Source organism: Erythrolamprus reginae, chromosome 10, assembly GCF_031021105.1.
Source record: "Erythrolamprus reginae isolate rEryReg1 chromosome 10, rEryReg1.hap1, whole genome shotgun sequence".
NCBI classification, from domain to species: domain Eukaryota; kingdom Metazoa; phylum Chordata; class Lepidosauria; order Squamata; family Dipsadidae; genus Erythrolamprus; species Erythrolamprus reginae.
The window spans coordinates 36254227-36279016 of NC_091959.1; the positions used below are offsets into that span (position 1 = coordinate 36254227).

At 49.6% G+C, this 24790-nt stretch overlaps 2 protein-coding genes across 7 annotated transcripts in view; one reads left to right on the forward strand and one right to left on the reverse strand.

Annotated features, from left to right (window-relative positions):
* MED15 (mediator complex subunit 15) overlaps nt 1-12632 on the forward strand; it is a 31246-nt gene extending 18614 nt beyond the window's left edge. For 3 of the 6 annotated variants that reach the window (XM_070762511.1, XM_070762512.1, XM_070762515.1), the window contains 10 exons: nt 927-1046; nt 2930-3072; nt 3161-3288; nt 4701-4835; nt 7444-7507; nt 7821-7887; nt 8880-9040; nt 10273-10439; nt 10634-10732; nt 11904-12632. In XM_070762511.1, the coding sequence (XP_070618612.1) occupies nt 927-1046; nt 2930-3072; nt 3161-3288; nt 4701-4835; nt 7444-7507; nt 7821-7887; nt 8880-9040; nt 10273-10439; nt 10634-10732; nt 11904-12040 (1221 nt within the window). In that variant the 3' untranslated portion in view covers nt 12041-12632. The remainder of the gene's footprint in view (nt 1-926; nt 1047-2929; nt 3073-3160; nt 3289-4700; nt 4836-7443; nt 7508-7820; nt 7888-8879; nt 9041-10272; nt 10440-10633; nt 10733-11903) is intronic. The other 3 variants (XM_070762513.1, XM_070762514.1, XM_070762516.1) reach the window with 1 other exon arrangement.
* Nucleotides 12568-22727, reverse strand: LOC139173053 (coiled-coil domain-containing protein 74B-like). Its single transcript, XM_070762520.1, is given in 8 exon segments — nt 12568-13091; nt 14588-14638; nt 15582-15664; nt 15755-15816; nt 15819-15975; nt 21762-21928; nt 22263-22307; nt 22394-22727. Coding segments are annotated over 8 exon segments (945 nt in total). The 5' UTR covers nt 22635-22727; the 3' UTR covers nt 12568-12952.
* Between the last annotated feature and the right edge of the window lie 2063 nt (nt 22728-24790).

Here is a 24790-nt window from a genome sequence, read left to right on the forward strand (position 1 = left end):
CGGGGGAAGCTGGTAGTGCTGGTGGTGGTGGTGGTGCTGTGGGCTGTCCGCCGGCTCCCCTTTGGCGGTGTGGCAGGAGGCAAGGCCGAGGCAGTCCGGGTGGTTGAGCCTCCGTGGAGTTCTCAGCATTGCGAGGCCTCCTTCCGTGTGGCGGCTCAGAATGTGGAGGAATGCCTGGAGGGAGTCCGTCTGCCGCTGCCCCCTGCCCTTGGCTTGCCCCCCACCCTCTCCCTCTGCCTTCGCTTGAAAGCCAGTGCTGCACTGTTGCCTGTTGGTTGTGGTCGCCCTTCCCCCCCTCCTTCTGGCCTCCCTTCCCTCCCCCGCAACCCCCACCCTGTACGTGTGCATGCGGCCCGTGTCTCCCCCCCTTCCCCCCCTCCCGCTGGCCGTGGAGCTTCCGTGCTGCCATGACGCTCTTGTGGGACGCTCATTCCTTTTTTGGGCTGTGACGCCTGCATGCGCCTGTTCTGTTGCCCCCCTGAAACGTGCACTGCGGCCGCTGCAGCCTTTGACTTAGTGGGAGGGGGGCGATCCCCAAAGAGGCCGGCCAATTGGTGCCGAAATACCCCGGTGTCTTTGGACTTTCTTAGTTGAGTCGCGGGTGGCATGTCCAGGCCTGTGACCCCTTTCTAAATGGAGGCAGGCTGCATGGCTTCCCCTAGGTGGGACACCCCCCACCCCCATCCTACCTGGGCAACGGTGCACCCCTCTCCCGCGACAGGACTGCAGCTGCCCCCTCCCCCTGCGTTCGCCCTCGCCAGAGGAAGCTGCTCCCATCCGCACAGCAGCGGCTGCTGCCCGGATCCTTCCTGGGACGAGTGCGCTTGGCTCCCGTCTCCCCAGAGGCTGCATGCGCTTCTCATCCTGCCCATGTGCTGCATTTCTCGTGTTGCGATTACTTTTGTCTGTCCCTCTGTCCTCCCAAGATGATCACCGCAAGTATGGCCCGAGGTGGGATGCCAATAAGACCACGGTTCCCGCCCACCACCGCTGTCTCTGCCACGCCTCCCAGCACCATGCCCTTGGGTGGACCACAAATGCCTCAGGTACTTCCGTGGAGTGGAGTGGGTTGTGGCTGGGGGTTCGTGCCGGGGCGGATGGCTGCTGCCAGTCACCCCCCCCCCCACCCTTGGCCTGCACTCGGAGCAGCTGCAACCGGGGGGGGGGGAGGGGAGCACATCAGACAGGTGGCGCCCAGGAGCCGACGCGGGAATGCAGGTGAGGCGAGGAGCCACCCCTGCTCCCACGTGAGACGATGACACTGGCATCCTCAAAGCAGGCACGGCCAGGGTTTTTTGGGGGGGGGGGGGATTTTCCTTGAGGGGTGGGACCGAAGTTGGTGGCTTTGCTTCCCCTCCTCTCTTTACTTTTGGCATCCTGGGAATGAGGTCATGGAAAAGCCAGAGTGGGTCTTGTTCACTGGGCTGTTTCTGGGCCCGTTTCTCCACAGAGTCCCTGGTGTGGCTGGGGGTCAGTCAGCTGCCTTGACTGACCCCTACACCCTCCTTTCCCGGTGTGCCCCACATCCCCCCTTCTGCTTTCCCTGCCTTTTTGTCATGCCAGGGCTGAGACCCTTGTCCGTTCCTCTGTCCTCCTCCGGTTGCGGCCGTTTGCCTCATTGGCTACGTCTGCCCTCATCACAGCACCCGCCCTTCTCCCTTCCTCTGCTGTTCCCCTGGAGATTAAGTGATGGGTGGCGAAAGGGGCCCTAAGACGGTACAAGTCTAGGGAGAGGGGAGATCACCTTCAGGTTTAATCACTTTTTGCTGGCAAGATGGAGGGAGCCGTTTTGTGGTCTGCAGCGAAGCTTGCGTTGGACTTACCTGGCAGTGGATCCACCTGAAACGGATGGACTCAGTTCATGTAGCCCCCGAGGGTCAGCCCAGGACTCCGTGTAGCAAGATGAGTTGATGGCAGTACCTCCATGGCCTGTCTATCCCTCTGGCTCTCTCGGTACTCTCTCTCGCCTCCCGGTGGCTCTACTTGCAAAATGCTCTGCCTGGCCGGCCCTCCAGGCCTCATCAGTGCTGTAGCATCTCTGCCAAGTGCGGTTTTTGGAAAGTCCCTCCTGTCCTTCTGGGCTGAGAAGAAGCTGCGATGAATCCCACTGTCGCCTCGTTGTGAGTTTCCCTTCCCAGAGCAGACTTAATAGCGTTGTTGCGTGGTGAGCATGGAGGGCAGATCCGTTCAGGAGTGGCTCCTTGGTTTTCGGCCATGAAAGTTGCTTCCTCTAATGGCAGGACACTTTTAATCTGAACGTACTTCATACTCAAAACAATCTGCCGCCAAGTAGTGGGTCACATTCCTGAGAGCAGAGAGTTTATAAGTCCAGGGTGGAGGCTCCTAGTTGGTGGGAAGTTGCTATGGAAGAAATAGGGGTTGGTGGGTCCTGGCAGATGCCTGCTGAGCTTTCTCTGCCCCTTCAGTTGTCAGTGAACCTCGGTGGTGGTGCTAGAGTGTCACTTTTTCCAATTGTGGATTATGAAGGAACCAAGGAAGCGGCCTTTAAAAAGGGAATAGGATTTGGGAACCTTTGGCTAAGGCGAGCTAATTCTGCACTCGGTGAATTGTGGTTTGTGAATTGGGCAGCCGTACCAGTCAGCTAACTGAAAGCTGTCCATTTTCTGATGCCAGTTTATCCTCGTCCCTCTCGGTTTCTTGAGACCCACTCAGGCCCGGCAAGTGTGGCAGAGTCGTAGCAGACATCAGTGAGCCAACCTCCTCACTCTACACGGAGGTCCAGTTTTCATTTCATGGACTTGCTTTGCGCAGCGGAGGAAATAGTTCACGGTCCCCTAGAAGTGTCGGCGTCCAGCTGAGATGCTGCCGGCCTGTGCCGCGAAGGAGAGAGGCTCCTGGGCCCCTTTCCCTGCTGGCCTGAGTGTGGGGCACAAAGGCTCTCTGGCCAAAGATGGACTTTCTCTTCCAGGTCAGCCAAGCCAGCATCACCATGATGTCTTCTCCGTCTCCTGTCCAGCAAGCCCAGACCCCACAGCCGATGCCTCCCCCACCGCAGCCCCAGCCTTCTCCCCAGTCCGGGCAACCCAACTCCCAGCCCAACTCCAATGTCAGGTGAGGGCGGGTCTTGAGGAAAGCAGCCACCGCTGGACTGTCTCTGCTCCAGGCGTGAACTTTCCTCTCCCTCCTCCTCCTCTTCCAGTTCTGGCCCAGCCCCGTCTCCCAGCAGCTTCCTTCCCAGTCCGTCTCCACAGCCTTCGCAGAGCCCGGCAGCTGCCCGCACCCCGCAGAACTTCAGCGTCCCGTCTCCAGGGCCACTCAACACACCAGGTAACTTGCATGGCTTCTTCCGAAACAAGCGTCTCCACGGCGGATTCCTTCAGCAGGCAGTGGGGTCTTGTTTTTGTCTTAACCTGGCCAACTCGGAGAAGGTTTCCTAGTCCAAACTCCGTTCAGGCAGGACACCCAATATCCGTGATGACGAACATGTGGCAGAGGTGGCACACAGTACCCTCTCTCTGGGCACGTGCGCCATCACCAGCTGCTGTTCCGGATTCCGCCACGCACACGGTCAGCTGCCTTTTTCTTGGTGCGCACATGTAAGGTTAGCCATCACTGCCCTCTACCTGATTAACTGTTCTCACTGGTATGGAAATTTAGCCTTAGTTCTGTTGTGAGTGGTCCACCACTAGCTCAGTTAGTCCCAGATTCTGAAGAGGATGAACCGGGTCCGTCTTGGTACCCTCGGCCAGTGATCTTGACAGCTCAGAGAGTGAGAGTGAGAGTTGGAACCTGGGGAACCTCCAGAGACTGTAGAAACCCCAGCTATGGCTCAGAAGAGGAGGGGGACATTGGGGAGCAGGAGCCACTATTAGATGCGAGGGTCAGAAGGTCACAAAGCAGGCAGGAATATCTTTATGGGAAAAGTTTTGGAAGGTAATATCTCTATGAAAGAAAGTCTAGACAGTGAATATCTCTAGGAAACAGTCGACCACACCCAGGCAGTATATAAGTGAGGATTTATCGGTAAAAGAGGTGTGGAATTCCAATGTTTATAATGTGGAGGTCTTAGATTCGGGGTTCTAGAAATGCTTCCCTGGAAAACTGCTATTGTTCTTTTAAATCCATCGAGCAGGGATGCAGCTCTCTGAGGGAAACCTGGAGATCCGTGAGTGTGTATAAATTAGCTTTGACTCCCAGCTGCAGTCCACTCCTTATCTTTTAGCCAATTTAACTGGGAAAGCTGCCGACATGGACTAAAAAGTCTGACCTTGCTTGTACAAATCTTTTTAAAAATATAAATGTGTTTGATTTGAAATATCTGCACGTGGATTCTCCTTTGTTCCCATCTGAGTAGGTCCAGAGCAGAACAGGTTCCAGGTTGCTTCTCTCCCTGGTTAGTTTCCAGCCCCTGCAAGCTTCTCGAAGTTAAAACTGTCTTTTAACATGATAGGGAGAATTACGTATTACCTAATGACAGGAGACTAATCTTATTGAATACCTCACTTTGACTGAATGCAACTCGCTTCAGTCTTGTACCTGGTATCTCTCCATGTGCCCCTGGCTTTGTGTGACAGGCAGCTCTGGCCTGTACTGAGTAGGGCAAACGGAGCCATTTCAGGATGACGTCAGTACCTTCCTCCTGCTTCCTGAATCCTCAAGACCTGAAGCTAAGGGGGGGAGGAGCTTTGCTAGGCCAAACACCCCCCCCCCCTTGAACATGCTGCTTTTTGTCCCCCAAGGCAACCCCAGCTCTGTCATGAGCCCGGCCAGCTCCGGCCAGTCTGAGGAGCAGCAGTACTTGGAGAAGCTCAAGCAGTTGTCCAAATACATCGAGCCTCTGCGCAGAATGATCAACAAGATTGACAAAAATGAAGGTCCGGGTCCTTTTTTGTTGGGGTTTGTGTGTGTGTGTGTGCACTCGCACTGTCCTTTTAATAACGAGTGGGGGAGGAACCTTCTCTCTCTCCCTTCCTCCCCCCCCAACATTATTATTATTTTATTATTTATTAGATTTATATACACACTTTATTGAATTTCCACAAAAGAGGGGAGAAATTAAAAGGAGAGAAATGGAGGAGAGTGCCAGGAATAAAGAAAAGAAAGTAGAATAATTTCTGACTTTCTTCAATGCAGTTAAAATTTAAAACCTTTTAAACCTTTCGCTTTAAAAGTTAATAGTACACAGCATTACAAACTGTAAACGGTTTTAATAATCAAATCGCAAAATTAAAGTTTCATTTATTTCAGTTTCAAGCAAAAAGTGCAAAAGTAGTTTCCACTAAGTTCACCCTGTTATTCCCTCGGCTTAGCATCATCAATAATTTTATTTACTTAGTCATTTTGCTTTGCCAGAGTCTCAAATTTAGACTTCAGAAATATTGTCACTTTAAATGTAACTTTGTCAAACCTGAATCAAAACATGCAATTTTATCCAATCCTTGATGCTGTGATTTGATGCTCCTGTGGTCAGTAGCGCACCCTTTGCTTATAAATCCATGACAGGCAAGGACAGTGAGGCCGCCCTCCAGTACCCGAAACATAAATTGCATCTGACAATGCCACTAGAAGCAAAGAGGGGGGAAAGGAGGTAATAGGAAACTTCTAGTTACTTTTATATTATTAATCCAGACCAATCACCACAGAGGAGATGGAGGGGGACGGACGGACATTCCTACAAGGCCACTATCAGGTGTTCCAGGCCCCAGTTTCATCTGTGGCAAATCTGTCGTGGAATTGGAGCCCAGAATTACCTTACATACCCTAGGGAAGCTCCATCCATTTAAAAAAATAAATATTGTTTCTTAACAAAGGCAGTAATCCATTTTATTTTTCTTGTTTGCTAAATGTGCAAATCACAAAATCCCTGTCCAGTTTTTATATCATAGCCAGAGAAATACTGGAAAAGTCAGAGCAGAAATATTTAACTGTATCTGAAGAAAGTTTTATCTTCTGCTAAAAGGTGATAAACTGCCAAAAGTCCTTTAGAAATGGGGAACAAGGCTCTGGGGTCCCATTTAATCTGGCCATGCACAGCTCCAAATACGTTGGAAACGCTGCCTCTGCCACTCAGGGGCAGCATCTCCAATGTGGGACTCAAACAGCGGTCAAAGGAGTCTCTGGGCAGGATGGGTGGCTGCTGCTCAACAGCAGTTAAAAAGGTCCCTGGGTCCCTTGAGAGCATCTATCAGTGATCTTGGATCACAGATTCTTACTCGGGGATCTTGCAGAATCCAGCCCGCATTCAGCTGTGTCCTGTTTCATTGTTCAGCTTGTGAGGTTAAGAGGAAGAAGCTGGACAATAGTTACTTGGAGAGCTGCAGAGAAGAACCTGCACCAGGTCCCATGAAGGAGCCATCAATCTCTTGCACCCATCTTGGCCCCAGGGAAGAGGGGGCTGTCTTTTCTGCCAACTATTGCTGAAAAAGTAATAAATAAGGCAGCTCCCCAGCTTGCTTTTTCTGACCTGGAAACTGGTTTATGTAAGCGACCACCTTGTCCCTGTTTCTATATCCCAGTCTTTTACAATTTTATTATAAAGGCACTCTTGCAGTTGTGCCCTTGCAAACTTGGATACTAAATTTGGCCTCTTCACCCTCTTGGCTGGCTGCAAGGGAGACCTCCTCAGTCCCAATGAAGAGCTGATCTTTCGTGGTGGGTTTTCTCTTTGAAGCCAGCCCCTCGATTTTGAGATTAGTTTTTTTTTAAACTATGACATATTTAATCCATGGTTTGTTGAATATACCACAGTGGCAGGATCATTATTTTATTTATTTATTTTATTTATTGCATTTGTATGCCACCCCTCTCCGTAGACTTAGACTCGGGGCGGCTAACAACAGTAACAAAAAACAGCATGTAAATCCAATACTAAAACAACTAAAAAACCCTTATTGTAAAACCAAACATCCATCCATACAAACATACCATACATGAATTGTAAAGGCCTAGGGGGAAAGATACAATACTTTAAGCCATGGTTTCATATCAGAATAGGTGAATTCATACAACAAACTAAACCAAAAACAAACAAATCCCATGCAATAATGTATAACTGGATATAGCAGTGCTGGCACTTTAAGAAGGCAAAAATGGATTAATTTGTAGGCAGCTGAAGAATTTGATTGAGTGAATCTACTTAATTAACAGGGCTCTCAATTCTGGTAAAAATTAAATTTTCCTTTGTTTAACTGTCAAAATGCTTTGTTTAACTGTCAAAATGCTTTGTTGTATAGATGTTTTTATTTAAGAAAAAAATATTCAGAATTAGTTAGATTAACATTGTAGCTTAATGTAATACAAAATAATAGGGTCTGTGAATATTGCGTGTTGTCAGATTAAGGTTTTGGCTGATGTTTCTTCTGACTCTGTTGTGGTTGGTGCAATCTCACATTTTCTTTCTGAGTGAAGGAAAAGGATGGCAAGGCTACCCTATAGTCATGCTTTCTTCTGACGGTTTGGGCATCCCTGCTTTTTCCCATTCAGACAGGAAGAAGGACCTGAGCAAGATGAAGAGCCTGCTGGACATTCTGACGGATCCTAAGAAGCGGTAAATCCTGGCAAATTTCCCTCCGTGAATCTCTGCTGCCGTGGGAACCCCCCCTTGCAAAAGGAAGCCCACGAGGGGGGCTCTGCTCTTCTGCCAGGCTTTCCACCCGCTCCTCATGGCTATGGGCCCCAGCATCGCACAGGCATTTGCAGTGGCTAGAAGCCCCATTACAGCTTTTGCTCTTCTCAGCCCTACAAGAAATGGGGGCCGCAGTCACTTCCCCAGCCAGCCAAACATTCTGATCCGAGGAATGTCTTGTGTGGTCCTGTGTTCCACAAGAGGGAAGTCTGAGGGTCCCTTCTTTCCTTCTTAGCTGTCCTCTGAAAACTTTGCAGAAATGTGAAATTGCTCTGGAGAAGCTCAAGAACGACATGGCCGTGGTAAGTGAAGGGACGAGGATTTTCTGATCTTTCTAATATCCCATAATATGGCAGCCTATCCATTCCTCAGAGCCTTGGTGAGGTCCTGAAGTTGCAGGTGAAAACAAAGTGGCTGTGCAGAGTCCAAAGGAATTGTGCAGGAGTTTGTGAGTGAGGGGTGCCACGCAGGCAGAGATCGGTCAGCCCGGAGTCAAGCAGAGGAAGGAGGACTTGGGGCTCAGGCAGACGGTAGAAAACCACTTGATTGGAAAAATTATTATTATTATTATTATTATTATTATTATTATTATTATTATTATTATTATTATTATTATTAAAGATTTGTATGCCGCCCCTCTCCGAAGACTCGCATTCCAATTCTGATCCCAGTTACTTTCTTCTGTATTATAATAAGTAAATAATACATGTAATAAAAACAGATCTGTCAACACCTAGAAACAAATGAAGTAATAGCTAGTAGCCAACATGGGTTTGTTAAAAACAGATCATGCCAAACCAATCTCATTTCATTCTTCAACACCATGACTAAATTCGTAGGCCAACGGAATACTGTGGTCATAATACACCTAGACTTGAGCCAAGGCATTTGACAAAGTAGACAACAGAGAGGAGGGGAGTCAAGCTATTCTCTAAAGGCCAGACAAGCAATAGTGGGTGGGAACTGATCAAGGAGAGATTCAGCCTAGAAATGAGGAACTTTCTGACCTCAGAGGTTGTGGGACCTTCATCACTTGAGACTTTCAAGAAAAGATCGGACTGCCATTTGTCAGCCCAGTGAGCTTGATGACCTACAAGGTCCCTTATAACTCTGTTAATGTGTTGGCGTGGGTGGGAAAGACGGGTCTCCAGAGAGTATCTGAACTTTAATCACTAGAAAAGAGGGTCAAGAAACGTACTTGATTATTGAGGTGCCATTAGGATTTGAACAAGTAGAGGGAGCAACAAAAGTGCTGTTTTATATGCAGGTAATTGGTGTCTCTGTTGTATGCCAGCCCACCCCTCCTCCCCCTGCAGTGCCTCCCACAAAGCAGCAGTATTTGTGCCAACCGTTGCTGGATGCTGTCCTTGCCAATCTCCGCTCACCTGTCTTCAATCATTCCCTGTATCGAACTTTCATGCCAGCTGTGACCGCCATCCATGGTCCCCCAATCATGTACGTGGTCCTTTTTCGACTATTTGGGGCAAAGTGAGCAAATTTTCCAGCACTGGGGAGGTTTTGGGAAATGCAGCCAGGCTGAAGTGTCTGCCACGTTTTTGCATAAATTTGGCCTAAAAAATAATGCCCTGTCCAGCTCCCGGGGTTTGGCAGACCTTGTCTGAATTAAAAATAAGAAAAATAAAAATCTAGTTTGCTTAATTACCTTTACAGACTTTTGAGCCCAAAATTTCTGTTACTCGGTAAGACGGCCGTGAAGTGAGTCTTGTCCCATTTTTATGACCTTTTGTAAGAAAAATTCCCCAGACCAAGAGAATAAAAGCTAAAAAGCTTTATTAACAACATGATATATATATATCATAGAAACATATATCAAACATAACATAAAGATTTCAAAGATTCCAGCATGATCATACAGTATCATACAGGGACCAAGAGAAGTCACGGGAAGAATACCCGTGAACCTCAGAAGGTAAAGTACCTAACTACAAGAATCATATATAGAATTTTTATGTCTTGTTTACATCTACTTCTTCCTATTCACTTATTTGTCCATATATGGGATTGTCTTGCATCCAATTTCATCATAGTTCCTCGGAACTCTCTAGATTAATCCATCAAGTTGTTGTTCTGCCTTTATGAATGTTTCTTGGCCTAAAAAATAGGATTTCTTCATCTCTGATACAGGATGTAAACATGTTTTTGTACTTTTTGCATTTTCTGGCAAGGTCTGCTGTCCAAAAGGTCGGAAGTGTAGTACTCTAATAAGATTTTTTTGTATCTAGGCCTTAAATGCCTAGATTCTATAGATAATTCTCACACCTTTCTAGCCCCAATTGTAGAGTGAATCACTGCAGTAGCTAAGTTGCTAACACAGCCGTCGAGTGAATCTAGCTTTACTTGCCAGAAGGTCGCAAAAATCACACGACCCTTAGATACGACTGTTCTAAATCCAAGGCAGTCACCAAGCGCCCAAATTTTGATCACAACTCCGAGGGGATGTTACAATGGCTGTAAGTGTGAAAAATGGGCACAGACCCCTTTTTTCTCAGTGCTCTTTCAGCAGCAGTAATTAACTTAGACTTCAGAGTGGATATAGAAGTCTGAGCGGTTTACCGACTCAACGTACTGTCCCCATAATCTGGGTCCTCGTGAACTGTTGTAAGTCGAGGACTCGCTGTATATTGGGATGCAGCCCTAAATGTCCAGATGGGCCTCTCTTTGCTCAGGACTCCGGTGCCTTCCCCTCGGAAGCGGAAGTACGAAGAGGACGAAAGGCAGACCATCCCAAACGTCCTGCAAGGGGAGGTGGCGAGGCTGAACCCCAAGTTCCTTGTGAACCTTGACCCTGCGCACTGCAGCAACAATGGCACAGTCCACCTCATATGCAAGATAGGTGAGTGGTGGATGCAGCCGTGGGGCGGGCCCATTGCAGGGCCTGACCCTCCGAGTGGTGGCGGCTGAGATGGCTGGGGAGGGGTGTGTGAGAAAGAAGGGTTGATGTACAGAAGAGTTTTCAGAGTTTGGGTTTTGCAAGACCCCCCTCCTCCCAACCCCCCCAACCCCAACTGGTTTTGCCTCTGGTTCCAGATGACAAGAACCTCCCGAGTGTGCCTCCCCTGCAGCTCAGCATCCCAGCCGACTATCCGGACCAGAGCCCCCTCTGGATTGACAACCCTCAGCAGTACGGTAGGGCTGTTTGGTTCCCTTCTGTCTGCACTTCACCCTATTATGCTGGGCCTTTAGCAATTAGCCCCCAGTGAGTTTAGAATGAAATTCAAACACACAGGCACAGAGGAAATGAAAGCAAGTTTATCAAACAGTTTTGTGCGCACACACTCTAAAAAGAGCCAAATTTCTCTCACCCGGAAAAAATCCTTGAATGCGGCAAAAGACAAAACAAGAGAGCATATAAGGCAGCTGTAAATCTCCACAGCCACACACGCCAACACGAGTCTTCAAGTGTTATTTAACTATGAAGTGTCCAAAGTTCAGTAGAAGTCCTGGAATTAATACAAACAGTAGCAATGGTCTTTCTCCAACGGATAAACGCCCACATGCACACTCCCCAACGCCTGTAATTTATCACAAAACACATTAACATAATTGCCCCTTGAACTGGTGTGCTCACTTATCTTCTGAGATGCCTGTGCAGCTGGTCCCTTCTTGTCATAAGCCTGCGCACACGGGCATCCACAAGTGGGTCCTCCTCTGATTCAGATGACTCACTAATTGGAGCACTGACTGGTGGGCTGGCTGCACCCATCTCTCCGTCTGACTCCTCTCCCCCACTGTCTGTCCCTTGCTGTGAATCAACTTCACTGTCGTGATTCTGCTGGCAAGAAACCAGGTCTCTGATAACCTGAGGATTCCCCTAAATCAGCACCCACATTCCCCGCTGCAGGAGCTGGCCCAGAGCCAACCACAACACCCCCTAAGCTGGTTTGGAAAATCCTGGGATCCTATTGCTGAGCCAAAGACCTTTCAGAATCCGTATGGAGCCGAGTGGGGCAGAGGGCAAAGAAATGGCTTCCAACAGATCAAGGCTTCATTGTTAAATAAGGAAGAAACAAAAGGAAGAACTGCCTTTCTAAATTTCTACTCCTGAGTATTCAGGGCCCTGTGACACACACAGTCGGCCGTTGTGCCTCTTGGTAGGAATAGGGATTGGATGGGAATGGAGTGGAAGAGAGAAAGAATGGGGGTAGAATAGAAGGGGAGGGGATGGAACGGGGATATAGGACGGAATGGAAAAGGAAAGAAAAAAGACAGCCGGGACCTTGGAGGTCTTCGAGTCCGGGTCCTACTCAGGCAGGAGAACTATTCTACTAATTCTTGTAACTTGGTCTCCCCTTTGCAGAAGCAAACCCTTTCCTGAAGTCAGTGTATTGCTACATGATGTCCAAATTGCTGCAGCTGCCGGACAAGCACTCGGTCACCGCCCTTCTCAACACCTGGGCCCAGAGCATCCGGCAGGCCTGCTTGTCTGCCGCTTGACCAGCCAGTCTCGCCAGCTGGGCCCCGGAAGGAAGCAGGAGCCTTCGCGGGCTCCCGCCTGGCTTCTGCGGCTTGTGCCTTTGGCGGCCGACCAGGCTCTTGACACCCGCGGGAACTGCCAGTTTTCAGGGGAGGGTTAGAAATGCCTGTGTAAAGAGGAGCTTGGGAAAGCGAACTGGGTCCCTCCTGGAGAGACGGACAGCTGGTCCAGCGTCTGCTCTGCCCGTGGCCGGCAGGATCCACTGTGCCCTGCTTCTCGCAAGGCATGAACTGGGGGCTGGCGGGTCTGCTATGGCTCGGAACCGCGGATTCAGGCAGAACCTCTTGCTTTCAGCACTCCAGCGGACATCTCTGACTTTTCAGCTTCAGGAACTGGACACTGTTTGGACACGCTTCTCCACCTTTCCGGATGTTGGCATTATTAAGGCAGCATCTCGGTTGCTGCCCCTTCTGTCAATCTCTGAGCATTTTGAAGATTTTCAAGTAATTACTTTGCCAGATGCTGATTAATTGCAGTACGACAGGTGTGACCTTTCAGACACGAATCATTGCATTTGCTTTATTGTAATAAATCTATTGTTACAGTATTTAACACCCAGCCTTTTTTTTTTTTTTTTTTGCCAACCCACGTTTACATTTTTGACAAATCCCTTCGATCTATAGCAGGCCTGCCTGGGTTGGGCCTCCAGCTGCGTTACTGAAGGCAGAGGAGGGGGCTGCCTGGGAAGGCAGAGCAGTCTTAGCAACTATAATTCTGGCTGGCCGCAGTGCAGCGAGCATGGAAGTCGGCATACGTACAAAGTCTAACAAGAGCCAGGCGAGGGCAGGGGGCCTCTTGGGAAGCAGCCCTGGGAGGGGCTCCGAATCGGGGGTCCCAGAGAGGCAGCCGGCCGGCCGTGGAGGGTCTCCTGGCTACAGGGCGGTCCGGTGCAGCCGGTTTCTCTGAACGGCTTGTGCTCGCTTCTGCCTCTCGGCGAAGGCGTTCCCCAGCGTCTGCTTCAGGGCGGGCAGCACAGCTCTCTCGGCCGCAGGCAGCGGGGTCAGGATCCGGCTGGAAAACAAAGCAGGCCGGTGGATGGCCGAGGGGAGCCGCCTTTCTTGAAGGGCTTGTAAAGGACGTGTTTTCAAGCAAAAGCCACTTGGCCTCTCTTGGCAACAAAGGGAAAATGCTCAAAAATGCATTTTTATTGGGGCAACATCAAGAGCACAGTGGTACCTCTGCTTAAGAATTTAATTTGTTCAGTGACCAGGTTCTTAAGTAGAAAGGTTTGTAAGTAGAAGCAATTTTTCCCATAGGAATCAATGTAAAAGCAAATAATGTGTGCAAACCCATTAGGAAAGAAATAAAAGCTCGGAATTTGGGTGGGAGGAGGAGGTGGAATAAGAGGAGGAGGACAGTCGCTGCTGAAGGAAGAAGGTAAGGCGAGGGGAATCAAAACAATCCAAAGCTTTAAGGCTAAAAAAAGGGGGGGGAGACTGAGGGGGGCGACGAGGAGCACACGCCTCCCATACACCTGGCGCAAGGCTGCCTCCCATGCACTACGCCAGAGAGAAAAAGCCAGGCGAGTGAGAGGGGGGAACCTCCTACTCCTTTGACCGAAAGGTGGCTGCTGCTGCTACCTGCTTCCCCTTCCTTCCCATGCTGAAGGGCTCCCCTCTCCGCTCGCTCACTTTGTAGCTGGCGCCTTTCCTTCACTGTGGTGACTCCTTGGTTTGGCTGAAGCTGAGTTGATCTGGCCAGAGTGAAGCGCCCTCTTTTGCCTTTCCGCGCCCAGATGCTCCGGGAGACAACCTCGCGCCGGGTGTATGGGAGGCAGCGCGAGGGAGTCACCACAGTGAAGTGGTTTACTCCCTCTCCAAGTGCCCAGAGAAAGGAAAACGCTCCGTTCGCTCTGGGCTGCCAAAGCCTCCTTAAGCACCACCAAGAGGCTCCTCTGGCAGCCCAGAAAAGCCCAAGATGGCTGGGATTAAAGGGGGAATGGCAGGAAACTGGCCAGGCCTTTGTGCCGCTCTCAAATTTCCTGGGAAATTTTTCCGGGCTCGGGTTCTTAAGTAGAAAATGGTTCTTGAGAAGAGGCAAAAAAATCTTGAACACCCAGTTCTTATCTAGAAAAGGTCTTAAGTAGAGGCGTTTTTAAGTAGAGGTACCACTGTACTGGGTTGATGTCAGCATTAACATGTTTTGGAACATGTGGATAGGACCAGCAGAGAAAGACTTGGTCAGAAGCTGCTTTCAGGTACGCACTTCCAAACAAGTAACTTTTCAAATTTTTTCCATTATTTTAAGGTCTGAAGTTTTTTTTTAAAGTGCCAAATTAATATTTGAGAGAGAACGTAAAATAGAGTGTCTAATCTTGCCCAGATGTAGTCAAAACAGATTTGGGTGTTTTTCTATGATCTTAATTGCCTACATTTGGTATTTTTCTACAAGTAACAACCAGAATTGGAAGTATTTCTGTTGATGAATTGAGATATTTCAGCATGCAGTGGGGAATTTTAACTTCATAACCCTAATAAAGGAGGGGGTATTAAAGGGGGGCTGCTTACCATTTCTTAGGGGCATTCCTCACTCTGGGCAACTTGGTGCTCTCCTGGGTCCTAAATGAAAGGGTTCGGATTAGTTCCCAAAGGGAGACCTCTCGCCCGGCCCCTTGGCAGAGAGTTCCCTCCAGCTGGCTGAACAGGATGTGGTGTCAGCCTCAGATAGCCAGCATATAACGCCAGGGACCAGACTGTCAACAATCAAGACAAGCTGACAGAGTGTCCGTCACAAAGTCACCCATACTTCGTGTGTCTGTGCTTGACTCTGACCCTGAACCTGGCATCAAAGTGGGCAGAACCCAATCTTTGCCTTTTCATCCTGGTTTCAACCACCAAGGAAGAGAATTCAGTGACCCTATTTTTCCAAGGTCCAATGGAAATCAATGTGGTCCAAGGGCATCCCTAATAACCATTGGAGCTCACAAGAGGTCTCTAGGCTGCTCGGCTTCCAATACAAGAACCAGGCAGGATGGGCAGCGATGAAGGGGGGAGGAGAGATCCAGTTCCAGCCTCTATTTGGCCATGGATTTCCCTGGAGAGGGGGGACCGGCCAGCCTCTCCCCCCTCAGTCCAAGAACGAGAGTCTGGACTAGGACCAGGGAGAGCTGAACTGGCCCCGAACGTCAGCTAAGGCTTCACTCCATCGGTTGGTTCTCTGGGACTCTGAAGCAGAGCAGAATCAGTGACAGGGCAAGTAGATCTGGCCTCTGACTTTTCTTGCTTGAGAAGATCCCGTTTTCTTCAGTTGCGCGTTCAGGACCCTGGGGGGGAAAAATCTGGAGATTCACAGACCACAGGGGTCATCTTCTTAGGTTCCGACACTTGGGCGAGGAGTATTTTCTAAAAGTTGAGAAGGCAATTGACATTCACTAATCAGATTCCTCAATGGGGTGGGTGGGGTGGGGGAGGAACTGTACAAGGCTGGCTTCAGACTCCCCCCTCGGTACCAGGAAAAGGTATGTGCCCGGCCCTCCAACCTTCATCTCCGAAGCCACCTTACCCAAGTTGACCCGCTAACATGTAATCTTCAGGAATTCTTTTGGTCTTGTGTATATCATCCAGGCACGATCTCAAGTACATGAGCTGCAGCAAGAGAGGGGAAAATGGCTCTTGTTGCCCCCACCCACCCCCAGCCAGGGTATCTTTGCCCCGGTCAGTGAGCAAAGGCCTCACCTCTTGCATCTGCATGTGGTTAATGTTCCACAACTGGCGAATGACCACCTCACACTCCTCCAGGCTTGGGGGGCTTCCGCATGTAGGAAGGCAACACGTTCACCAGGAAGGGATTGGAAGAGGCCGAGGGGATTTTCACATCTCCAGCCCGGCTCTGGGTCACTGGTGGGTGAAGCACAGACATTGGCGACGCCCTCCAGTCGTCTCTGACAGCAGCGTCTCTGCAACGTCAGGTGGGGGCAGGATTAGCAGGTGTCAATCACAGCCTCCAGGAGGCTCAGGATTCCAAAACATAGACTGTCTAAAAGGCATGCTGGTCACCATCACTCTCTCTCCTTTGTCACAAAAAGCTCAATAGCTCAATAGCTCATTACAAATTTGGACAACAGAACAACGTGTGTTAAACTATGGAAACAAAATGTTAATAACATTCCCACACTACAAAAAAAACCCGGCTTAAATTGAATACAATTATTTCAATTTTCTTTTATTAGCAGAATAAATAATAATAATAAATAAATAATAATAAATAATTAACAGTCACTCATGCCCTCATCACCTCGAGGCTCGACTACTGTAACGCTCTCTACATGGGGCTACCTTTGAAGAGTGTTCGGAAACTTCAGATCGTGCAGAATGCAGCTGCGAGAGCAATCATGGGCTTACCTAGGTATGCCCATGTTTCACCAACACTCCGCAGTCTGCATTGGTTGCCAATCAGTTTCCGGTCACAATTCAAAGTGTTGGTCATCACCTATAAAGCCCTTCATGGCACCGGACCAGGGTATCTACGAGACCGCCTTCTGCTGCACGAATCCCAGCGACCGGTTAGGTCCCACAGATTTGGTCTCCTCCGGGTCCCATCAACTAAACAATGTCACTTGGCGGGACCCAGAGGAAGAGCCTTCTCTGTGGCGGCTCCGACCCTCTGGAATCAGCTCCCTCCAGAGATTAGAACTGCCCCCACCCTCCTTGCCTTTCATAAACTCCTCAAAACCCACCTCTGTTGTCAAGCGTGGGGGAACTGAAACATCTTCCCCTGCCTATGTAGTTTTCTGTGTATGATATGACTGTATGTATGTTTTTTATATACAGTATTGGGGTTTCTTGTTTTTTAGACTTTTTAAATGTATTATTGTTATTTTAGAGTTTAACTATTAGATTTGGCATTATATATTGTTTTTATCATTGCTGTGAGCCGCCCCGAGTCTACGGAGAGGGGCGGCATACAAATCTAATAAATAATAATAATAATAATAATAATAATAATAATAATAATAATAATATTTTTTAAAAAAAAAGAGGGCTCAAATTTAAAATTAAATCTAATTAAATTTAGATAACCAATGAATGATCTAAATAGAATGGAACTAATCCTCCAACAGACAAAAATCATTTCATACTTTAAAATATGAATGTATTATGTAAAGAGATTTCTAGATCAAAGACATGTCAGTCTTTAAACATTGAGGCAAGTTCAGTAGAATGAAAGTATTTCCTAGATAGAATATTATATGCCTGGCATGCAAATCCTGTTTGTGTGTGTACACAAAATAGTTTCAAATTTAAATTCAGATATTTAATGTGTTTCATAAATTTCAGTGAAGAACTTCAATTCCAAATACATATTTTAGATGAACCTATTAGATGTTTCCAAATCTTGTCGGATTTTCTCCAGTCTTGCTGTATATCATTTTATATATTTGTCAGTCACATCTGTTGGCTAGGACTAAATTTGGGACAAACTTCTGGCCCAACTCAGATGTTCCATGTTAAGGAGACTCTTGGAATGCAAAGTATTATATTATATTATTGTATTATATTATTTATTTGAGTTCTATGCCACCCAATCCCATGGGACCCAGGGCAGCTTACAACAATATAAAAACACAATAGTAAAAAGAAGCCAATATTAATACTAAACACACTAAAATAATAAAAACAATAAAATCCCATTATAAATTCACAAGACAATACAGTCAACTGAAACGTACATACCTATCCTATCAACACAATTCGGCCATGACATGTTCTGTCTGGGTGCCCCCAGACTTCAACACCAACTGAAAAAAGCAGCCAGACACGCTGGTAAAAGCAAAGGCACTTTATAGTTGGAAAAAACAAACACAGAGAAAAACCTGTTCTTCCCAACAGGCTATGAGGCTTCACAGCAGAGTCATGACGGCCAGACAATACAGCAGACTTCTTGCTGGCGCACACACCACTGTAGAGAATAAGACCCACGTCTTTCCCCCCAAGGTTTCAGCCTTCAGGGCCACAAGCCAGAGTCAGAAACACCAAAGATCACAGCCAGGTCCCAGGACTCCCAAAGATAATACTCCACAATACAGGAAGGGTGGGTCTGCCTTTTCAGCCTTTCTGGGGAGAACCACACCCAAACCCAGCTGTTGCCTATTTAGGGCTGGAAATACCTGGCTAATTGTCCCCTTCGTTGTGCTGCTCTTCTCTGCCTGAGATCGATGATGGCTTGTGCATTTTCATCCAAGGACTCCAGGCTGCTTGCTGGGGAGAGCTCCACCCCGGGGGACTCAGGCTGTTCTCCCTCTCCCTCGGCCTGATATTCCTCCTCCCCGTCTGCCTGGGCCTCCTCCTCCTCCTCCTGTTCCTCATCCTCCCCCTCTGAGCATGGAGCCGGCAGAGGTTCAGCCGTTCCCTGAGGAGCCTCAGACGGAATCACAACATGACAGATGGTAGTATTCGTGGCAAAGCCAGGTCTTCACAGCTTTTCAGAAGGCCAGTAGGGTGGGACCAGTACAGACATCAGTTCCATAAGGCTGGGGCAGCCACAGAAAAGGCCCTCCCCTGTGGTCCCGCCAACCTGCATTGTTTAGCCGACGGGACCTGGAGAAGACCAACCCTGTGAGATCTTATTGGTCTCTGGGAGGTTGCAGCCGGAGTCGGTCCCGAAGATAGCCTGGTTCTAAGCCACGTAGGGCTTTATACCCTACCCCCGTGATGGCAAACCTATGGCACAGGCAGCACGCGGAGCCATATCGGAGGACACATAAGTCTTGGGTACCTGAGCTCCTCCAGCTAAAACTCACCACTGAATGAAGGAGGGATGGGACAATTTGCTGTGGCCAACTCACCATGACCAACTTGCTGTGGGAAAACTTTAACAATTCTATTTAATTATATAAAATATATTTTTTTAAAAAAATTGCCTTTCACGTTTTATTGTGTCCCTTCTTTTGCATCTTTTCTTTAAGGATTCTATTCCACCAATTCTTTGATATTAGTGTAAGTGGTCCCGCAGCAAGTTGTCCTGTGGTGAGAGGACAGTGGCAAGTCGCCACAGACTCGAATGCAGGTTGCACATGGTGAGGGCATGAATTCCTCTTCCCTCTGATCCAAAACAGTAGAGAGGAATGTCTGGGTTTGAAAAAGAATGAAGTACATAACCTCTGACAGCAACTTATCACTTCCAAATGAGAAAAGGTAATGAACTGATTCAGAAAACCATTCACCTGCTCTTGCTTAGGGTTCCATGGGAATTTAGAATCCAAGTTTTAACGTTCTTCAGTATTGGGAGGTTTGTGCATTTGAATTGCTCACAGGTAAAGGGTGCATTCCAAAAGTAATGCAATTGAATTTCCCGTGCCACTCCTATTGGTCGGAGTGGGACCAAAGAACTTGGAATAGGTGGGGGGGACACTAAGCTTTGCTGCAAAACCAGTCTCAGTGCTCTCCAAGCTGTGGAAGTGGCAGGACGTCAGTTATTATAAACCTCTACGCGCCGACAGTGTCACAAAAAGACCAACCGAGCGGAAATTTCAAGTGAACTTTTGCAACGTATAGAAATTGAACCTGATTATTTGGACAATGGCATCACTGGTGGTGAAACCTTGGTTTTTGAATACGACACAGAAACAAATGTCAAAGCTCTGAGTGGCACAATGACCAGTCCCCCAAGCCCAAAAAGGCAAGAATAAGCACATCGAAAGTGAAAACAATGCTCATTGTCTTTTTCGACACTAAAGGAGTAGTCCATAAGGAGTTTGTTTCTCAAGGAAAGACAGTTAACACTGCCTACTACATGGATGTGCTGGAAAGACTCCAAAAAAGGGTCATCAGGATGAGAAAAGACATCTCTGCTACCTGGCAACTCCATCACGACAACGCACCTTGCCACAATGCACTACAAGTCCGTGAGTTCTTGGCCAAACACCAGGTGCCAATGCTGCCCCACCCCCCTATAGTCCTGATGTCACCCCAGCAGACCTCTTTTTGTTCCCAGCCCTGAAAGGAACCCGTTTTTCGTCCATAGAAGAGATCCAATCAACCGTGACGAAGACCTTGCGAGAGGTCCCGGAAGACACCCTCCAGGGTGCGTGTACCGGTCATGGCAGAGTCGCTGGAAAAAATGTGTAGAGGCCCAAGGACAGTACTTTGAAGAATTTATTGTGTTTGTGCAAATCTGTTCAATAAATTACTTTTTTTTAAAAATTGCATTACTTTTGGAACGCATCCTGTAGATCAGTGTTTCCCAATCTTGGCAACTAGAAGATATCTAGACTTCAACTTCCAGAATCCCCCAGCCAGCATTTGCTGGCTGGGGAATTCTGAGAGTTGAAGTCCAGGTATCTTCAAGTTGCCAAGGTTGGGAAACACTGCTGTAGATGACAGAAATGAAACCTTGAAGTGAGCAACTGTCACAATATAAATAGAAAGGTGAGGAATTCCTTCACAGCAACATAATAGCCAACAAGGGATCATTATTAGGATCCACAAACAAAATGCTAGTCCATGGAATTTCATTACAAAGCTTGATGAAAAGGTCCCTTTTTGAGAAGGCAGATGGTGTTCCTCATATAAATTCCCTGATTCTGACAGCTCAGAGTTTTATGATCTAGGGCTCAAAACTTTGAAATAATGATTAAGTGGCATTTGCAAAGGAAAGTTAATTTTGCTGCCACACAATGCCAGACCCGATACTTGGTGAGCCCCTCAAGAGACAAATTTGCATCTCAGTTGGATCAGCTATGGACGATTATGATGAACTATGACTTCCATTCATTGAATAGATAAGATAGGGGGGTGGACAAAAGAATGGAAACACCTTGAAAAATCATCAAAATATCCAGATTTGTGAAGCTCCCTTCGAACCGTTTTTGTGAAAACTGGGTTCTGCACGTGTCTATTGAGGTCTGCAGTGATTTTAGGAGCTGCGGTCTTGCGATCTGCTCTAACAATTCGCTTTAGAGTCCGACGGTCTCTCTCAGACAACTTTGACTTTCGATCAGACCTGTGCTTGGCTGAGGACGTTTTCCCTTCTCTTTCAAAAGCAGTCATTGCTTTTGAGACATGACCTCTTGAAACACCTGCCATTCGGGCACTTTCTGTTACACTAGCGCCTACCAGTCGTGCACCAACAATTTGGCCTCTTTGAAAGTCTGAGAGGTCTGCCATTTCTAGAAGGTTATAACCAATTTCCTTAAATCTCTGTAAAAAAAAGGTATTTAAAAAATACATATCAAATAACAATTTTTAAAAAACCATTAAAATATGTCAAGTTTTGATTGATTTGAACATGTTCAAACATTATGCCAAAAAGTCAAGTGTTTCCATTTTTTTGTCCACCCCTGTATGTGAATATAGATGCTTTTCACTTTGTTTCTTCTTTATAACTTTGCGCCTATGTCTCTTTGTTTTTCATAATCGAAAAAGGCATAAAAGGCATATAAATCTAATAAATACTAATAAAGAAAAACGCCCTCCTGGAATTCCCAACCGGCCACTGCCTCACCCCCCTCTCTCCCGGGCAGCCCCGAAAAGCCGAAAGCCGCCGGGGCAAATTTTCTGCCGGCCGAGAGGAAGCGGGAAGCCAGCAGCCCAGGTGAGGCTCCCACCGGCTAAAGAAGCCACAAGGCCCCCTGGTGAGGAACTCTCGGAGCCCAGGCGGCTCAGGGCGAAGCCGCGAGACACGGAGAGACGCGGCGGGTTTGGCACCGGGGCAGACGCCGAGCGGCCGGTCCGACTCTCCCACCTGGCCGGGGCTGCTGCTGCTGCTACTGCCGCCCGCCGCCTGCTGGGGCTCGGGAGTGAAGTGTGAGGCGTCCCTCTGCCATTCGGGGCTCCCCGCCGGAGTCGCCGCCTCCTCCTCCTCCTCCTCTTCGGCCAGGGCCTCGTCCTCGGCGGCCGCACGCTCCGCATCTGCAAAAGGAAGAGACGCCGTGGCGGCCGCTGGCAAAGCGGGCACGGCCGCCAACCGAGGCCGCTCCCCGGCCAAGGAGCGGCCCTTCCTCTCGCCGACGACTCCGACCGGCCCGGCTGAGGGAAGGCCCCTCCGCCAGCCCCCCTCAGAGGCCGGAGCCCCCTTGCAGCCCCGTCAGGGAGCCGCGGGCGCCGCCACCTGAGGAGGCCCCGAGGGAAGGGGCGACTTTTCCGGCTCGCCTGCCGGACTGGAGAGCAGGAGAGGCCGAGGGGGGGGCTCCGCAAGGCCCCGGCCGCCCCCCGCGACCGCCCCCTCAGCCGCCCCGCCACCCACCTGCCTGCTGGAACAGCGGCTGCATGATGAGGCGATACTGCAGATCTGAGGGGAGAGGAGGCGGGGGGCGGGGTCAGGGCAGCCCCTCCCCTCTCCCCCCTGTTCCCCTCCCCGCCCCCCCCCGCCCGCACCCTGGTTGCGCCGCTTCAGCCGGTCGACCTCCTGGTGCAGCTGCCGGAGCGTCTCGGCATGTTGCTGCTGCAGGAACTGCAGGCTGCGCTCCAGCTCAGGTGCCGCCCGCCTCGAGGGCGGCGTGGGCGGCGTGGGGGCATCGGACGGGCCGGGCGGGAAGGGCCGGACGGGCCGCTCCGGCTGTCCCGCGCGCGGCCAGTGCGGCAGGTAGCCGAGCGGCGGGAAGCCCGAGCCCTGCATGCGCTACCACCACCGCCCGGGGCTCATCGCGGGAAGCCCAGCAGGCGCGCTCGAGGCTCGCTCGCTCGGCCTTAGCCGCGTCCCCGTCGCCATGGAGACCGTGGGGGGGGGGGCGTGCGCGGGCGGGCTCGGCGGGGCGGGGGAGGGGGCCGCCTGCGCGCGCACTCTCCGCGGGCCCGCCACCGCCTCGGCCAAGCGGGGACGGGAGGGGGGTGGTGGTTGCGCGCTGGAAGGGGAGGCGGCGGCTACGGAGGGGCGGCCCCGGGGTTTTCAGACGCCTGTCCAGAGCCCGGGGATGTTGGGGCCTGGGAAGAGAACCGCCCGCCTCCCTCCTTCGCCCCACGTACGACCCTCTTGCCGTCTGCCAACTGGGACCCACCTTCCTGGCCGTCGGCTCGGCTCTCCCTGCTCTGGAGACTCCTGGCAGAGCGGCTGAGCCCTAGGAAGCCAAAAGGGGCGGCTCAGGAACCCCCCCCCCCTCCAGAGCAGCCGTTCTCAACCTTTCTAATTGCCTCGAGTCGCGACCCCTTAATACTGTTCCTCAGGTTGGGGTTACCCCCAACCATAAGTCTAGTGCCAATTCTCCCAACAGAGCTTTAAGCAAGGGGACACAATCTGAGGTTGGTTGGGGAACAGATCAGAAGCAATGTGAGAAAATATTTGACTGAAAGAGTAGTAGATGCTTGGAACAAACTCCCAGCAGATGTGGTTGGTAAATCTACAGGAACTGAGTGTAAACATGCCTGGGATAAACACAGATCCATCCTAAGATAAAATACAGGGAATAGTATAAGAGCAGACAAGATGGACCAGGAGGTCTTTTTCTGCCCTCAATCTTCTATGTTTCTGTTAAGCTGATTGGTTGGATTGTCAAAATAGGTTCCAAGGTGCCAGAATAGCTTTAGTTTCTAACACCGTGGGAAATTTGTCTTTTCCCATGTAGTGTTATGCGACCCCTGGGAAACGGTCCTTCGACACACCCCCCCCCAGAGGGGTCCCTACCCCCAGGTTGAGAACCACTGGTCCAGAAACACGGCCTGACGCTGCTCCTCCTTGGCCTTTTTCAGATGGATGTTCAACTGCAAACGCAGCTTCGTTTCGTGGCTGGACGAATGTGCTAGACTTTACTCTGAGCAGCTCCTTTAGAAGCCCACTTTAATACAGGTCTGTGGCCAGGTGCCAACAGGTGAAGGCCAACTCTGCAGTTGCACCTCTTCAAGGCTTGCAATGTGTTGCTTCTGCGGACCCTTCGTGCCTGCCCCCCCCTCTGCTTAGCTCTTTCGGATCTTTAGCTCTGCTGCACGAATCCCAGCGGCCGATTAGGTCCCGCAGAGTTGGCCTTCTCCGGGTCCCGTCGACAAAACAATGTCGTCTGGCAGGACCCAGGGGAAGAGCCTTCTCTGTGGTGGCCCCAGCCCTGTGGAATCAACTGCCCTCAGAGATTAGGACTGCCCCTACCTTCCTTGCCTTTTGCAAACTCCTGAAAACCCACCTATGTCGCCAGGCATGGGGAAATTGATATGCCCCTACCTGTTTTAATTTATGAATTGTTTGTCCGGTTGTATGATTGTTTTTATAAGGGTTTTAAAATTGTTTTTAATATTGGATTTGTATTATTATGTATTGTTGTTGTGAGCCGCTCCAAGTCTTCAGAGAGGGGTGGCATACAAGTCGAATAAATTATTATTATTTAAATTATTATTATGACCTGCTCCAGATAGAATTACCTGACCCTCACTTTAGACCTGTAAAGGCACCTTGTTATCTAGACTCTCTATCAATCTGGTTTCAGACCCGGCTACTGAAACTGCTTTGGTTCGTGCTGATGGATGATCTTCAGCAGGCCTGATATAGGGGACAGTCCTACCTTGGTGCTTCTAGACATGAAACCGCTGGGCGAGATCACCTGATGGCACAGGGTGAGGTTCCAGCAGTACCGATGCTGCTCAACTGAACATCTCCACCCCGTGTCCACTCAGCGACGCAGTGGAAGTGATGTGCCGGTGCCTGGAGGCTGTTGGGGTCTGGATGGGAGTTAACAGGCTCAACCCTGACAAGACGGAGTGGCTGTGGGTTTTGCCTCCCAAGGACACTTCCATCTGTCCATCCTTAACTTGGAGGGTGGGAATCTTAACCCCCCTTGGAACAGGTCTACA